The sequence below is a fragment of the Vanellus vanellus genome (genome assembly GCF_965231255.1).
Source record: "Vanellus vanellus genome assembly, chromosome: 2".
NCBI classification, from domain to species: domain Eukaryota; kingdom Metazoa; phylum Chordata; class Aves; order Charadriiformes; family Charadriidae; genus Vanellus; species Vanellus vanellus.
This window is the reverse complement of record NC_138906.1, coordinates 63,699,282-63,716,488: the sequence shown is the minus strand read 5'-3', so window position 1 is coordinate 63,716,488 and position 17,207 is coordinate 63,699,282. Positions and strand designations below refer to the sequence as shown.

Sequence of the window (17,207 nt, the reverse complement as noted above, 5' to 3'; positions counted from 1 at the left end):
AAGACTTGCGTAAGACTTATTCTTTGGATTTTCCTTCTGCATGCCGGTATTTCACATTGTGCAGCAGGCTTTCCCTCCTCCTGAACATATTATACCTTAACAGTATTCAATCTTCTGGAACATCCTTTTTCTGGAACAATTAAGATCAGTAATGCCAGGCAGAATTTGTGGAGACTGAGAGACTGGACACTGGATTCTTACAGGTAGAATTGTCTAGATCAGACAGAGAAAGAAACTGTCATATGAATGCTCTATAACGCTCCCCTAATTGTTGTTAGTGCCATAAAGGTTCACAGCTGAATTCAGAAAACTTAAAAAAAAAAAAGTTCAAGTGAATTAAAATTGAGCATTTCTTTTTAGAACGGCAAGTCTGAGCAGGAAACACAGTATAGGCACAGGTGATATTAAGTAATACAGTTTCGCCTATTCTTGATGTTTATATAGGTAGTCATCAGTTCTTTTTTTTCTAAGTTATTAATAAGTCTTAGCAGTAAAGAAATGTCTCTTTCTTCCTTTCCAGAGAATACATGATATTACAAGAAGGGTTTGTTTTGGTGTTTTTTTGTTTTTGGTTTGGTTTTTTTTTTTTTTTTTTTTTTTTTTTTTTTAAACTTTTCCCACTATTCATATGCTTTCCCAGCTCAGCATGTTTTGAATTGTTTCAGAGAAAATTTCCATGCCTATCTCACATGGAAGATAAGATTTGCATTTTTCAAAGTCATTTCATTCTATAAAGAGACATCTCTTAAAAGCAAAATACCGAATGCCTACAGCTAACTCAAACTAGATGAAAAGCATCGTGGAACAAACCTACTATAACTTTAGATCACAGTGAATGAATTGCCTGCTAGAAAAGTAGACAAAATCAGCTTTCTATAGTAACACCCAAACCCCATTATAAAACCCTCCTTATTAATTGTGAGTGATAGCAAAACTTTTCACACCAGGAAAAAAAAGAAAGGTTAGTGTAGGGCCTGTTCCCTTCCTTACTTCCATAGCTAACACTACCAGCTAATTAAAGCACTCTGCTTGCCAACATTAAATGCACAGTCATGGCAGAAGCCAACTCAATGTCTTTCCCGTTCACTCACTGACAGAAGAGATATAAAATCCCATGCACTTCCTTCAAATATTCTGGGAGTACTATGTAGGACCTAGATGTTTAACATGTTCTCAGTAATAGCAGCCCTAAGGAGTTCAGCTTGTTTTAGCCTACTATGCTTAACACTAATAGTCACTGCAGTAAATTTTAGAGAATACCCAGTTACTTACTCAGAAAACAATTTATGTCTTATCATGCTGCTACTAAGATACACCTACACAAGAGACTTCAAAGCTCTAGTCTTACAGCTACAGGATAAGATCACATCAAGCTAATGTACTGATTAATTAGCTAATACTTCATCATGTAGATTTTCCAATTTATTTAATGAGCAGTGAGCTACACTTACCACAAAAATGTTTTAGCCATTCTTTAGTAAGGGTGCTGTGCTAGTTTAAAACTTAAGCTAAAGCATTTCAGATATCCCAGAAAATATAAGAACAAACTTTTATTTCTAAGCAACAACACACACTATTTTAATACAACCCACACATTTAAGTCAGGTGGAGAGTAGTAACCTGAACAATCATCGCTAAAACATTTCCATTGGAAATGTGTTAAGGTTCACAAGTGTCATCATTACCACCTTACTGAAGTTTTCTTATGTGTTTCTAGCCTACACACCACATGTTTCACGCAGACATGCAAATCTGAATCAAATTTTAAATGTTCAGGTAACAGGGAAGTCCATTCACTACAAAGATTCATTTTTGATGGAAGAGCCAGGCTAGGTAAGACCAAATACTGCAGGGTTCTTCATGAGAGTACAGGTATTTTAGAAACCATGAACCTTCAGTTGTTCTTCCTTGACAATGCCAATCTAAAGGAGAAAAGCAACACATTTCAGTAAAGCTTACATGCTTAGGATATTACAGTTATATCAATTTACCACGATCTTATGCTCTGACTAAAGAAACTGCCACACAGTATATACTCAGTAAAGCAGTTTTCTAGTTTCCAGAATGTTTCTGGGCCAAGAGAAGAATTGACTTCACAAAAAAGAAAAACTTATCAGACATCTGTCTTGTTCTGTAGTCCTCCTAGCACTTATTCTTTGACAGTGTAGCATCTCTACATCATGATTTGCATCACTAACCTAGTGGTGAAAGACTTTTTCCTCTAAAGTGTTTTCAGTCTCAAACACTTGATTTTACAAATGAAGAACTCAAGCTGCACTGCCAGAGAACAAGCGGTATGTTGTTGCAGGGTAAATGCATTCTACACTGCTTTGATTCTTACTCGCATTCTGCAAGTGTCATTTTACTTTTTGGCTGAAAATACAAAGGAACTATAGTGGACATCTTTAGCTGGTTAATTAACATCACTGCCACCTGTCACTCTACTGCTTCCAGAGAGGTTTAGATATTTATCTGCAGTCCCTCACCTCCAAGAGGAATTGGCAAATGTTCTTCCTCTGGTCACCTTGAAGCTGGATAACTTCACCGTATTCAGGATGTTCAATCACAGTACCATTACAAGCAAATTTCTAGAGAGAAACATTCATACTGTAAGGCATCCGATGTACATTATGATTTTGCTTAGTAAGTCTTTTCAGCAGAATTTTGTCACAGAAGCTGCATACTAAATTCTGATGCCAAGCAAGGCAAAGGATAGATCCATTTTACACTGGTTTTGAGAGCAAACGGAATATATCTGCTGATGCGTACAGACACAAACTGTTTACTGATGGTAAATTCAGGCAAAGACAGGATTAGATACTGTGCAGGAGGAACTGGCCAACACTCATTGCAAGAATGGAAAACAAAGTCATAAGATACAGCCTTTCAGCTCCACGCTATTTTAAAATAAATATTTTCATCCTGGTGAAACTCATGATCTCTATTTCAACAGCACTCCAGCTATGACAGAAGCTGGAATGCAAAATGAGTTCTACTTTAGACTGATTCTATTCTTCACATCAAAAAAGCCAGATATCTGTGAAATTTTAGTGAAACATTCAGAAAATATTATATTTACTTCTTTATAGGAAAGAAACATTTAACTTTTTAGCGAAAATCAGTGTCACTAGACACTGATAGGAGTTTTAAGACAGGGAAAGGGATCAACCTAAATATGAAAGTGATGTGCATCAGCAAGAATGAAATAAAACAAATATTCAGTTACTTAGCATTAAAAGCTATCATACTCCTTTATATAATATCTTTTTTATTAAATCAAATGAGCAACTTCACCTTTTTGAAAGCTTTCACAAGTTTCTTCTTGTCATAATCATCTGCAATTCCCTGAACAGTTGTTAGTGTCTTTCTTCCGTTTCGTTGCTGGATCCTTATATGAATGTAGTCCTCAGTCCCCGCTGGGAGTAAGTCGTCACCCTTTGTTGCATCAGCAAAGGGGTCTGCAGGAAGAAAAAAATTCATGTAATTCCCACAAAGGAAAATACCCAAGCTCAAAAACTAACAGGTAAATTTCTCACTTCACAAAGAGCTTTATTTAAGGGATAATCTTCCTGTTTTCTCCCTGTTTAAAAATACACTGTTAAAATCGGAGTACTTTTTTTTTTCTACAGCTGTATTAAATCTCACTAGCCTACTAACTCAGCATAGCGCTCTCAGCTATCCTGCATCCTGTTTCTTCAATGCTTTTCTGGATATAAACAATTTTCAGCTACAGTATCAATTTACTTCACTATATCTCGCACACTGTAAAACCTGAAGCTCTGAACCTGAAAACAGAGGTCTGAGAGAACATCAAGTGCATGTAAGTTTTAGACAGATACATGCATTTTAAGCGAAATACAGAAGTCATATCTTTTATCAGATCAGCTGTTAAGGACAGAAAAATCAAAATGCTCTTGTAGACACACTCCTTTACAGGTCCAGAAGTCATACCATGACAACTACCGCACTACCAGCATTTTAAGGCATGGATGTAATTCTTGGCTACTGATGTAAACAAAACACAGCAACGTACACTAACAGATGTCAGAGGCTGTCTGTAAACCAGGACCCCTCTGCCAGTCAGTAGTTTTAGGAAAGGATTGTAACAAAATCCATTTAGGCTTTGACTATAGAAAGGTCAGTTCTCAAATTCTTCCAAGCTTTAATTTATCTAGCACAGGTGAAATAGGAAGGTGTCTAGGAAGAAGAAGGGTTTCCGGGTTATACTTCTTATTCTCTGTTCTCCACAAAAACATACTTTACACTCACTCTTATCAAGAAATTTGATAGCCCTACAAGTTTCCTAATCAGTAGCTCCAAATAAATCTTAAAGCATGAAGTACTGTAAGTTTTGTTGTTTTTTTTAAAACTAATCCCAAGTAATTTTTTGGATACTAATCAGAATCATATTGAAGGGTCTGATCTTCAGAAAGTGTAGGTTCAACAGCCATGCAAGCTGCAATTTCCTAAACTTCCATCCAAAACTCAAACCTAAAACAGTGATCAAGTTTTGCCACCCACTTGAAACAAACACCCCAAAAGAGTAAAACTTCAGCAGAAGTAGTAACAGAAGTGGTTCAGCTGTAGACAGACGGACCCTTGTAGAAATAGGAATGACAAAAGCATTAAAGTCACTGAAAGCATCATGAGGATACAAGCACCAAAGGAAGAGAAGTACAGCACTGGGAAGCTTGACTGGCTTAATTTCTACTACGGCATGTGTTAAAACATGCTGAATTTCACTGTCCCCACACAGCTTGCAGTGCAAACACTAATAGAAAATTTCAGTCAAAGAACAGGTGAAAGAAAAAGGGGCCTGCGTGAAGATCACTTGGCAGAATTTAGGATTCTAGGTGGGAGATACATCAGCGCTGTAGGCGTTAACACTGGATTACTTCAGACAAATCCTTTGGGCAGCACCTCCCTAAACCCTGGATCAGCTCCCAAATCGCGATTAACACAACCTTCTCACGTGGCTTGTATGTGCAGAAGATTAGAGATAAAAGAGACCAAAAGTCTAACCACATTATCGTATAAAGTGTTAACTTGCTCACTTCTGTTGCCTATAGATAAGGAAGGTGAAGAACCACGTCCAGCATGGTAAACTTCCCTAATACAAGAGAAATGACCTACCTATAGCTCAATGTATAGAAACAATACCCTCCGCGGGGCGCGTATCAGGTTTTGGCACATTGGTAAGGATGAGGCAGCAAATCAACAAGCAACTGGAACGGAGGAGATGATTTCCTTCCTTAGCGGCGGATGCGAACCCTAAACTCCCTCCGCCCGCAAAAATTACAACTTTGGGACTGCAGTGCTGACAGAAAAGCCCAGTTGGGGGGCAAGCAGGCATTCAGGCAAACAGCGCAGTATGGCGGGGGGGGATCAGAGGCCGGTACCCGGCAGCATCTCCCGGGGGAACGGAAAGGGAGCACACGGGGAGGGCGGCGACTCTCCCAGCCGAGGTCTCCCCGCCGCGCACACAGCGCACGTCCCGAGGCCGGGACGACAAGGACGAGCCGTCGGAGCCGCCTTTACGGAGCTCCGGGGACGGCGACACCCGCTCAGCCACGGCCTCAATGTCACGACGGAGGGAGGCGGTGTGCGTGATGGGGGCACCGGCGGCCCGGGGGGGAAAGCGGGGGGAGAACCACGCCGGGGGTCGGCAGCACGGACAGCGGGGGGGGGGGGGGGGGGGGCAGCCATAGCCGCGGGGTGGGTTTCCCGAGCGTGGGGTGGTGGTGACTGCGGGGGGGGCTCCCTCGCGGCACACGGGGGTGGCGGGGTGTCGGCGGAGGCCCTTACCGAAGGATTGGAGGTTCTGGATAGATGACATGCGACTCTGCGGCGAGAGGCTTGGAACAGCGGGGAAAAGGCCGCGGCTGGGTCCGCTCGGGTCACGTCTGGCTCCGGCTCCGCAGTGCCGGCGGGGGCGGGGAAGGAGGGAGGGAGGGAAGGGAGGAAGCGAGGGGAGGGATAACAAAAGCGGAGGGAGGGGGGGAGGGGGGCGAATCTGAGAGAGAGGGAGGGAAAGGGGAGGGGGAAGAGAGAAAGAGAAAGGAGTAAAAGGAGGAGAATGCGCAAAAGGAAATAAAGAGGGGTGGGAGACCCCCCACGCCCCGCACCCCCGGCACCCCGCCCCACGCTACCGCTAACGGGCAGCGGCCACCGTTTTTCCTCATAAAATGGCGGTTCGCCCGGGCCGCGCCGGGCACGTGATGGCCACCGCCCCCCTCCGCCCCCGTGCTGCCTCACGGGAAGGAGAGTCCCGTCCCGTGTCCCCCACAATGCTCCGCGGCCGCGGCGCGGCAGCCCGAAGGACTACAGTACCCAGAATGCACCGCGCCGCTCCCCGCGGCGGCAGCGTCGAGGCGGCCGGGGGGGGGGGGGGAGCAGGTGGCGCTGGTGGGCCGCTGCTTCAGGGCCGGGCTAGGTGTTGGCGGGTCCCGGCTTTCTCCGAGAGGGATCCGGGCAACTGGATGTCACCAGCTCAGGAGCCCGGGTCCCCACAGGAGGGGCCCCAAAAGCAATGCGGGCGGATCGCTGAGGCCCCTCGTTCTCCAGGCTGCCCACTCCGGCCCTCGGGGACAGCACAGGCCCTGGTGGGGTGACACCCCGCTACTGTGCCTTTGGTTGGGGTGGTGATGGTTCCTGATGTCCCCACGTCCTCCCAAGCTGACTGGAATTCCAAGCTAACTCCCAAAAAACTGGGAGAGGGCTTCCCCCTTCCCATGTCCTACTTGTTTGGAAAAAACCCTCTCCCTCCGGCCTACCTTGCTTGGCTCAAACGTTGCACAACATACATGAATGCACTGGGGGAGCCAGTTTGCACCCCACAAACCGCTCGTGTCTCCCCCTTGGCGTGCTTGCCCTTCCTTCCCGGTGGGCGCTGCCAGCGAGGTGGAGCTGCTGCGTTCCCGAGGCACCAGATACCACCATGGCTGTCCGGCCAGGCTGCCTGGGGACTGCCCATTCGGCAGCTTCCTGCTGACCATTTGTGTGGGGGGAGGACACAAGTGGTGGTGGGGCTGCAATGGTAAAGGTTTGCCTTTGGAAAGGTGTGCTTGTGGTACGAAGCTCGCCAGTCCTCAGGAGGTGATTAATGGCTTTGCAGATGTACAATAACCTAGTTGCATTGGGACAACTGCCAGAACCTATATTTTTTCTTTCTTTTTTTTTTTCTTTGGCTTTTATACTAAGCTTCAGTCCGTTTAAATCAGAGGGATATTTGTCTTCTGTGATCCAAGGCCTGGATCAGCACTGCAGTAGTCTTATGAATGTCAGCGTGCATTGGTCTAAGAAAGTTTCTGGTCCTGGCACTTTGTAAGGAAGCTTTTCTTTTTCCTTTGGGGAAAGCAGGGCCATTTGCCGTAGTACAAAACCTCTGCTTACCCTTTGCTACCAGCTTTTCACCACAGTATGGGTTGTAGAGAAGGGTTGTCTAATTCTTTCCCAAGCAGCTGCAAAAGGTGCTATTGGGACAGTAATGGGAGGATGGGGAGATGCTAATTACAGAGCTTGAGGCAACTGCTTCAGTCACAGAGGCATGCCATGGTTTGGACAATGCCTGTGGATTAAGAAGGCAAAGCTAGACACAGACACCTTATGGGCAGGTTGAACAAGCTCAGGACACACATCCTCAGGGACATGTCCCCAGAATGTCTCCCGCACCTCTCTCAGAGAACTTATACATTACTATTAATGTAGGAAATTTTTGGCTGTCGTGTATTTTTTCAAACTCGTCATCTCTGTGAAAAATATAGTTGTCTCTTTTGCTCTTCCATTGTCATCCCATGAAACTTTTTTCCCAGCAGCAAAACAGGCCTGACATCCTTTTTTTCATTCCAGCCACTGTTTTTTGTTACCTTTGCTGGGCTAGTACCGCTGTCTGTGGGGCATTGTGATAAGCTAGATCAGCAAACTGATTTGAGTTAAAAATTAAACTCAAAGGTTAAAACCTCAGATACACTCCACTTGCATAATCCTGCAACAGTTGGGCTGGGACCACAGGAGCGGACAGAAGCTGGGGACAGGCCTGCCCGTGGATGAGAAAACAGTGGGTCTTCAGACACAAAACCCAAGTCTAAGTCTGCAGGTTTAGGCAAGCGCTCTGCTCACTGTGGTGGTTCTTGTGCTTACTTTGAATCCCCATGCATTTAAAATAGTTTTTTACTTCTAGTTTTCTCTGCAGGGTTAACCTGAGTCCATGGGTTCACTGGGCATCTGTGGGACTCATCATACAGTTTACAAACAAATGGGATTTGGTGTTTGGGAAATAACAAAGCTCCTGTATAAGCCAGGAAGATGTGACTTTGCTGTCCTTAAAATGAAACCACAATGAATGTTTCTGAAGTGCAAACCTTGACAACTGCAGAAGGAATGGAAACAAATCCTAATTGCACAGCTTGGCATGCACTGGGCAGCAATTAAAACAAAACTGGTGGCCAGCACACTTATTGTTCCCTTGGTAGCCTACCGCAATGGCTGTGTGTATTGGCTTGGGATCTCTGGGGAGCTGTGGCAATGCAAAGAGCTCTCCCTCTGCTGTCCTCCTCAGAGGGAGCTGCAGGTGTCTGTGTCACCTCTGTCACTTTGGTCCGAAACAAACATAGTCTGTGCCAGCGCCTTGCACCAAACTTTGGTCACTGTGGGCAGAGACAGGTAGCATCCTGCTGGAGACGTGCTTCTCCTGCCTTTGCCCCTTTACAGGTGTCCTGAGGTCCTTTGTCCTGGCTGAGTCCTTCCCATTGCTCTTGAGCAGCCACTCATGGCAATAGACCGTGAAAGTCCTGGTTGTGAGGGCTTCCAGTTGCACCGGACTGCAGAAAAGTGGGCCAAGCAGACATGGCACAGCAGCAAACAAAAAAGGTAGAAGCAGTTAAAATAGGTTTAAAACCTAAGTGGAAGCAAGAAGTGTTGTTGCTTAGGCTGTTAAGTTTCAGATTACGGCTACTTGTCCTAGAGCCTCATTCACTAATATCTAATAGATAGACATCAGGGTTTAAGCAATGGATTGTCTTTCCACGACTAATGTATAACCTGGCAACTACTGTGCAGGAAAAGAAAAACATCATCTCTAATTACCTTGATCATGGCTTCAAGCTATTTAAGTGTAATTGTTGCCAAGACCTGGTTATGAATGGCAATTAGAGATCCCCTTGCTTGCCTTTTACTGTATTTCAGTTCATCTGTCAAGCTGTATGTGACTCATTAGAGGTTATTTATGACTGGATGAGCTGCAGGCATTAAAACCAGGGACTCACTGGCATACAGATGAAAAATATGACACACTGAAGCCACGAAGTACACTTTTGTAAAAATTATCACCCTAGTGCAGAACCGCACCTTCACTGGTTACCCTCAGAAGTACTTCAGCAGCCCTTTAGGCCTTCAGGAGCAACAAGTAGTCCAGACCAGTGGGAGAAACTTTGTTCTTCCAGAGGATTGTTGTGTTGGAAACATGGGCCTGGAATACCATGAGAAGGCCTTGCATCAGGAAAAAAACAAGTTGCCCACATGATAGGGGCTAAAAGTCTGCTTTAACGTAGGACTTTGTATGACCTCTCTCTTTGCATGTGTGCACACACATACCTTCAGCTGCCTTCAATCCCCTCTGTAATAACTGGAATGAACAACATTGTTCTTCATTTCTTATAGACATCGTTCTAATATATACTGACTACTATTTCCATGTGCAGCACTCTAATATTGCAAGTTTTATTCCTTAGGAGCCTTTACAAAGCCAAAAGGTCTGTTCATTTACTAAAGATTGCTCCTATAGGCAAATCCCCCAGACATGGTCTTGTGGTCTGCCCTACCAGAACATGGCAGGCTCTTGTGCTGAACTGTCCTCCGCAACAGCCTGGAAATCCAGACAATTACTGCTTGAAGCACGCAGTGTTCAAAGAGCAGTTTAAGTTGCCTGAGAAAGTGATTCTAAATGAAATGTGCAAATGGCATGTAGCAGCATTAGTTTCCATCCTGTATTCCAGCAATGCAGCTACTCTTTACACAAATTCTGCCCGGCTCCAGTGCCAGAGGCATACTTTTGCTGGCCTGATGTTGGCATCCTGAAAATAATGTCAAAGTGCTGGATGCTTGAGAGACAGGCAAAAACATTTCCATCCTTGATTTTTTTTTTCCTTGAACTGTAATCTTCCCTGCTTCTGCTCCATGACTCTACCAACAATATCCAGCTGCGTTTGGAAGCTGTGTATCCTGAACCGCTGTGCAGAAGACTGTCTGGTGGCTTTCTAGCAGGGAGGAATAATGAAAGTCTGAGAAGAAATCTTTGCTCTAACTGCACTGCCAGCAGAATCGCTTCAAAGGTGGCTGTAACCATGCCAAGCCTGACTCGTATTTTTCCATGGAAGCTCTAACTCTGGTGCAAAGCCTCCACAGCGTGCTGAGGAAGGACTTGGGGAGACTGGCTGATGTCTTGAGCTGTAGCCCATGCCTGAGCTGCTCAGCTGCTAACAAGTTGTTCTAGTAAGCATGCGCTAATTGGGAGAACTGGGCAGACCAGGAACTGTGCTGGTGGTAAACACCTGGATATCCAGTCTAACTTATCAGAATCAGGGTTATATGCAGTTTGGTTTAGCTTCAGTACATGGTCAGATTTCAAGATGCACATCCTTTCATTTTATACCTGTGGGGATTCTTTCCTTGCTCAGTAATGATCGAAAGCAAGAAGATAATTTCTGTGTTAACCACTAGATGGTCCTCTTTCTCAAAGAAAAAAATAGCTCCAAAATTAAGCCTGTCCCGGGTTTTCTCTCAACCTGAATGTTGGTAGAGAACGGCTTCAGTGTAAAGCTACACATAATTAGCAGTCTCGTCTAGTTGCTTGAGCTGACATGGTTTTTCTGCATAGATTTGAATAAAACTTTTAACTCAATTAGTGCAACTGGACCTCTTATCAATCAGCAAATACTTCCTAGTTAATACCAGTTAAGAATGTCCAGCTCCAGACAGCACCAGTGTTAGTGTTATCCCTCCCTCTCATTCCAGGCTAAGCAAAATCAAACCAGCAATGTTTTATTTCATTTCCCACACAGAGGTCATACTTTATCCCAGTACAGAAGGCTGGGCAGATTCATGAGTCAGACATGAGTTCGTGGTGTTTTCAGACTATCCACATGCTGGTATGTGAAACAAGGAGAGTGGTGGGCCGGAAAAAAAATGTTTGTTTCTCCATTCAACGCATCAAATATCTTTGCTTTGGTGGTTTTCACCTTCTGTTTGAGGAAGGCTCTTACCAGCAGAAGTAGTACAGAAAAAAAAAGAAGTTTCAGATTAGTTCTTTGAGCAGACTAGATAGTAGAGATTGGCATCAAAACACTAGTTCACTGTTGGCCTCTGGTGCTGTCTTCCCAAAGCATATTCCTCCATGGCAGGCTCCCTGGACCTCATCCTCTAGGGTCACTCCAACCTCCAGGCAATACCTTCCCATTGCTACCCTTAATTCTCCTCACCTTTTCCTGCCCAGGAACCCGACCTCTCCTTAGGCTTGGGAAGATACTTTCCTTCCCACAGCCCTTCACACCTGTGTATCATCTGCTGCCTTTCTAAGAAGTTGCATCCCACAGTGTCTTCCTGGTCAGCCATCTCACCGAGACACTGAGACACTTCAGCTAACAGTGGGCTCAGGCCCTGCTCCTGGTTCCCATAACCTCCACAGGAATTTTACGTGCAGAACTCCTTGGTTGTGTGTGGGCCAGGGAAGTGATGGAGGCTTGAGTCCTTCCCAGGGATCATCTACAAAGAAGAGAGCATGTTTCCAGCCTCTCACTCAAACACTGAAAAAGGATGGAGGTTTTTAACACACAAATTTCTGCCCCTTCACTACAAAGCTGTTCTCTAGATGGTCTTCCCGGTTCACTCTTTCATGACCCCCTTTCCCTTGACAACTCTTTCCCGGTTCCTCCCAAGTCTGAATGGCTTTCACATTTCTGTGCTGCATGACCTGCCTTGCTTCCCTCAGCCAAAGCATAAGCCTGGCTATGAACAGGATACCAAAATAAAATAAAATCACAACTGCCTGAAAAGACCCTGAGAAGACAGGATGATTTATGTGAAGCTCCTGAGTACTATACATAGCCCTGTGGTAGTTCAGTTGTGGTCTGGTGGAAAGAAATGATAACTTATAGTCAACGAGGATGGAGTAAAATAGTACTTTGGTAAGAGAAACGCTTAATGAGGCTCATTTATACAGACTGTCACATAGTTTATTAGTCTTAATTGCTTAAAACGTTTTATAGTAGCCTTTCATGAAGGCAAAATGAGTGGAAAAAAAAAAAGAAAAAATAAGTACTTGAAACTGGAAAGTGGTATGTCCAGAACAGAGGCACGGGCATGATCCTTCTTGTAGCAGGGAGAGAGCTGTGAAGTTCTTGGCACATGATTTTGTGGACGCTGAGAATTTACATGGGTTCAAGAAGCAATCATAAAAGAAAAGTAGTCCATTAAGGGCTATCTACCACAGAGAAGCATTTGACTTGGGAAGCCTCTGGACCACAAATCTCAGGGGCTTGGGAGAATAGTCTAGTGGGTAACGTCAAAATAAGCTGCCCTGTTTTCAGGCTCTTCCCTAGATGTTCTCTGCTAGCCACTGTCAAAACCAGGATAGTGCAGTAGATGGACCTCAGGCCTGAATGAAGGCAGCTGATCATGCTGGAGCATTTTAAATGCTGGCTCTCCTAATAATGATTTTTCTTTGTACGGCATATTATTTTGCAGAAAGTATTTACCTATAGGCAAACCACGTTAACATGAAGACATAGCACAGTTTTATTTAACATGGTAACTTCCACGTAGGTATCAATCAATGAAAATGATGTGTGCTATTGAAAGGCTCACATTGCAGTGCCGGCAAGACTAGAAAGAGTAAATGGGATGAAAATGGCTTTTACTTCTGTTTTAAGATGATAGGATCACTTAACAAAACAGCAAAACAAGAGAAGATCCTACATATCTTGGAGAGAAAAAGCCTTCACTCCAGAGATTGCCCGCTAGAGATCAAGAAAGGATACCCACATTTTCTGGTCACAATCAATGTGGAGAGCGGTAAGGGAAAAGGTCTACGATGCAAAACCATGAAGGATTTTACTTACTAAGAAGATACCCTCTCCATGCATCCACACCAAATTAGCACAGCGGAAGCACAGCCACTGCCTGGTTCTTGGGTGCAGATTGATTTTTAGGTAGGGAGCGTTTGCGAGGTTCAAAGGGAACACGCTAAAAGGAGGTTGCTGAAAAAAGCATGTATATACATTATTGATTGCCTTAGCTGTAGAAAGACCTTTTGTGCTATCACAGACTGGAAGTGCTCTTCTTATTTTGCAATTGTAAGCCTGAGTAGCCTGAGTAAACTCTTGAAAAGTTGAATGAGGAAGGCAGTTCTTTTAGTTGTTGCTAGGTGGAAACTGGAGAATGGAAGAGTGTTTCTCAGGCTTCTTTACCGTTTGTGTTCATACACGTGCCCATAGAGCAAACTATTACACATAAAGGAGAAATTTATGTTAATCCCCCCAATTAGTGATTGTACACAGCCCAGTAGTGGTGGTGGGGTCATCTACTCGACACCTGGATGCTAAGGGCAGGGCCAGGCAGAATTTCAATCGTGATTCCTTGTATGAGTACCCCACAAATTGCCCCCAGGAAAAAAAATATATATTTCGGAAGGTGACTGCAGTGAAACGGTGTCATTTGTACTTTGAGGTTTTCTCAACTGGAAACAGCTTTATAGAAAAACTAAACAACAGATTTGCTACTGAACTTCCACTTCATCCGAATGGGATTGTGGCATTTCCTATGCAGTCTCAGCTCACAGACCGGGTCATGCTTCAGAGCCCTTTCTACTACGTACAGGTTTAAAAATTGTTTCTTCAGGTAATCAGTCTCACCGGGAGCAAAGCACAACTCTGCGTCTGCAAAGATCTCTGCAAGAGAGCCTGCGGTCCCCGGGCAGCCCAGGAACGCTTCACATCTCAGCCTCTCCGCAGGAGGAGCGAAACACCTGCCAGCCCGACTGCTGCTCCTCTACAAAACCTCCCGGTAAACATGGTCTTAGCCATTAAATCAGCCAGGTCTGGAGCAGCAAGACTGTGATGACACATTAGTCAAGAGATAGTCTTAAAAATAGCCGCACAGAAGAGCTGCCTATTGTGGAAATACGATATTGCTTGAGATTATTGGCCTCATGCAGAAGAAGTTTTCTCTGCCACAAAACTGAGAAGCACCTGCCTAAGTACTGAATCACAGCTGATTTTGTCAGTTACTTGGGTGCTGTGTTGCAGTATGGCCTAAAACATAAGCGTGGGTGAGTTGACCCTGGCTGTGGGTTAGGGGCTTCATGGAACGAGAGCTGCGGCCAAATGAGATCCCAAGCAAAAAGCAAAGGCAGGACAACAGCAAGAGGAGCGAGGGCTGGGAAAGGGCACATGGCCTGGCTGCTCCGGCTTGCTGGCCCTGAGAGCTTCCTACTGTCCATCTCCTCTTTCCCCCCACACCTCATCCCCAGCCATGAGTTCCCCCCCCCCCCTGCAGACACGTGCTTCAGACAGAGCATCTCAGCTGGGCAGCGGGGACAGCCGGGGTCTCCCCTGTGGAGAGCGTGGCAGCTGGTGGTGCTCTGGTTTGCCCGTGTCTCCTCATCCACAGGGACATGGCAGTAGGCCCCTCCCCTCTCCTCCTGATGGTCTGGGGGGGCCTGGGGGTGTCCTCAGCCAGGTGCCTTGCCAGGTCCCCCTCTGCAATCCCCTGGCGCCGCCCTCCGCTCCTGCTCCCTGCCCTGATCAATGGCTTTCCAATAGAGCCACGGTTCTCTTCCCCTCCCTTTGTAAATTTAAATTTTGCTCAGTAGTACTGCTGACGTCCTCCTGGCCCACCTCTTGACTCCCCCTCCCTCCTTCAAGCCCACTTCCCTCCAGTATAAAAGGCACGAGCCCCCAGCAGCTGCCCTGCTTCTGCTGGGAGCAGCGGCTACCCGAGGAGCAGCTTTGGTGCAAACAGGTGAGTGCCTCCCTCCAGCTGCTTCAGCGCTTGTCCTGGCTCTTTCTTGCTGGATTTTTTTTTTTTTTTTTTTTTTTTTTTGGTGGCTTTAGCTTCTCTATGTTAATGTAGACAGCCGCGCTCTCTGCGCTCAGCAACTTTTCTCCAGTTTTTGCAGTGAAGGAGAGCCTGCAGTGCCGTGTCCCTGCAGGGAGAGGACAGCCCAGCGGTGCGCCTCGCCTGCCGCTCGGCCCTGAAATGAGCCATGGGCCCGGGCCTGGATTCACCCCGGGGTTTGATCTCTTGGGGGCATTTCCAGTGCTGCTTTCAAACGTGAAAGCCATTCATGTTTCTGTCGGGGGGGTGGGGTGTGGGGGGCTACATAGCCACTGATTTCAAGTAAGATGCTATCTTAGGGTTTAAAGAGTTATAGCACCTTGTCTTCTGAGGACATCCACGGTGGATGGATCTGCAGCAGAGCTTGAGTTTGGCATGCTGAGAGCCCCCCCTGTGCCCAGAGGGAGAGCCAGGCTGGTGTCCCGCTGCCCCTGCTGCTTCACTGTAACTTTACTTGTGGTTTTAATGTGCTGTAACTTTCTCTCCTCATGTCGATGGAAATTCCCAGACCGCTGTCACAGATGTTGCTCAGCCCAAATTTAAAGGCTGTTTCTGCTTAGGGACCAAGCAGAAGTGGCAAGTTGACCAAATGGCAGCGGTGCAGACTTTTGCTTAGCTCCAGGAGCAAAATTATTCCTGAAACTTTTAATTCTGTCAAGTTTTGTTGAAACTAGTAAGCTTTTAAAGTTTTTGGAGATCATTTAATGGTTGGAAATGGAGGGCACACGCAGGGTGACTGTATGAGGTCTTGTTTTTTCAATTTTCCCTTTAGAACAAAGCTGCAGATCTGTGGGCTAAGGCAGGTCTTGACCTGAGGAGATCACAGAGCATCTCCCAGCCCCATTACTCGTGAAAGGACTATGAGTGGGTAACCAGGATTTTGTGATTATCCTTAAAGCCTAGTGACAAGGAGGAGCTGGGGTTAGAAATGATCAGCATCATGCGGCACCAAGTTTATGGCATAACCTCTGCTTCGTTTTCTCCCCATACAAACAGGGGTGGGACAATTAGGAGGAGGAAAATGAGGGATGATTGGAGGTGCTGAGCCCCTTGGTTATTTAGGGGTGACATGTTACTCACTGAGGAGCGGTGGAAGCCGTGTGCTTCACAGAAAACCTAGCCAGGTCAAGGGTATGAGTAAAATTTTCACTAAATAACGGCACTCTAGAAGGTGGTCGGAATGGCTGATTCGGGCACAGGACCAGCTGGTGGAGACTGGGAAACAGCATTGTTTAGGAAAAAGCTTGTGTTAAAAGCTTTGCTCTCTATTTTCATCTTTCATCAACAATGAGCTCAAGGCAAGCTCTTTCCTTCTGCTGCCCAGTTTTCAGAAAAACAAGATACAAAACCAGACAGCAAGTAAACTGGAAAACCTGTCAGCACCCTGTAGGCACACTGGAGACATTCCTCAAAACATCTTTTTGTCTATCTGAATTTAATGCTTTGCTAAAAGTGGATCAACAAGAGATACACTTCAGCTGAAACTGGAGGGAGAGTTCATCCCATGTGGTTTTACATGCTAAGATCATTTAGCCCTGATTGTTATGAGACATTCTAGTTAGAACAAGTTAATTCACAGTTCTGTTGAAATTACGAGTTAAAATCCTTTCCTCTAAGGTGTCTGCTAAGTGACAGTCAGTGTGGGGGAAAAAAAAAAAAGAAAAAAAGACAAACCTTCACTGAATGCTAGGGGTTAAGAAGATTTTGACTTTTCATTTTAATGAAAGACACCACCAGATTTTCCATGTGCTTTTGTCGTGTTGCCTGTGCAGTGTGCTTGGGACCATCTTGCATCAAAAGATTTTCATTCCTGCTCTGCTCCTACTGAAGCACTGCGCTTTGTCAGCAACAGGGGAAAAATCCCACCTGTACATGGGGAGAAGCCTCTGTTTAGGTGTAGCTGAGAGGATTTCCTATAGCTCTGTAGCTGTATAGCTACCGTAAGTGATGCTTAAGCAAACAAAGCTCCTGCAGGCAGAGGCTCCAGGCTGTCAAATTCATAGGCAGACCTCACCCGTTAGAAGGTACCTAACATGACAGCCAGGAGAGCTGCTGCGAGGAAACTTGTCCAAAATGCCAGAGACAGTGCAGTGGTAACC

The 17,207-nt window shown here is 45.5% G+C and overlaps 1 protein-coding gene across 1 annotated transcript; it reads right to left on the bottom strand.

Moving 5' to 3' along the window:
• Positions 1-455: 455 nt before the first annotated feature.
• EIF1B (eukaryotic translation initiation factor 1B) lies at positions 456-6,169 on the bottom strand. Its single transcript, XM_082478971.1, has 5 exons — positions 6,150-6,169; positions 5,806-6,013; positions 3,295-3,458; positions 2,487-2,588; positions 456-1,922 (listed from the first exon to the last, which is right to left on the bottom strand). Exons 2-5 carry the CDS (start codon positions 5,834-5,836, stop codon positions 1,878-1,880), a joined length of 342 nt encoding a protein of 113 aa, XP_082335097.1. The 5' UTR covers positions 5,837-6,013; positions 6,150-6,169; the 3' UTR covers positions 456-1,877.
• Positions 6,170-17,207: the final 11,038 nt, after the last annotated feature.

Excerpts from the sequence above, each read along its gene's own strand:
- EIF1B (XM_082478971.1), bottom strand. The coding sequence starts at position 5,836 with ATGTCATCTATCCAGAACCTCCAATCCTTCG. Across the intron at positions 3,459-5,805 it reads CCAGAACCTCCAATCCTTCG|ACCCCTTTGCTGATGCAACA; the intron begins GTAAGGGCCTCC and ends TTCTTCCTGCAG. Across the intron at positions 2,589-3,294 it reads TTGTGAAAGCTTTCAAAAAG|AAATTTGCTTGTAATGGTAC; the intron begins GTGAAGTTGCTC and ends GTTTCTCTCTAG.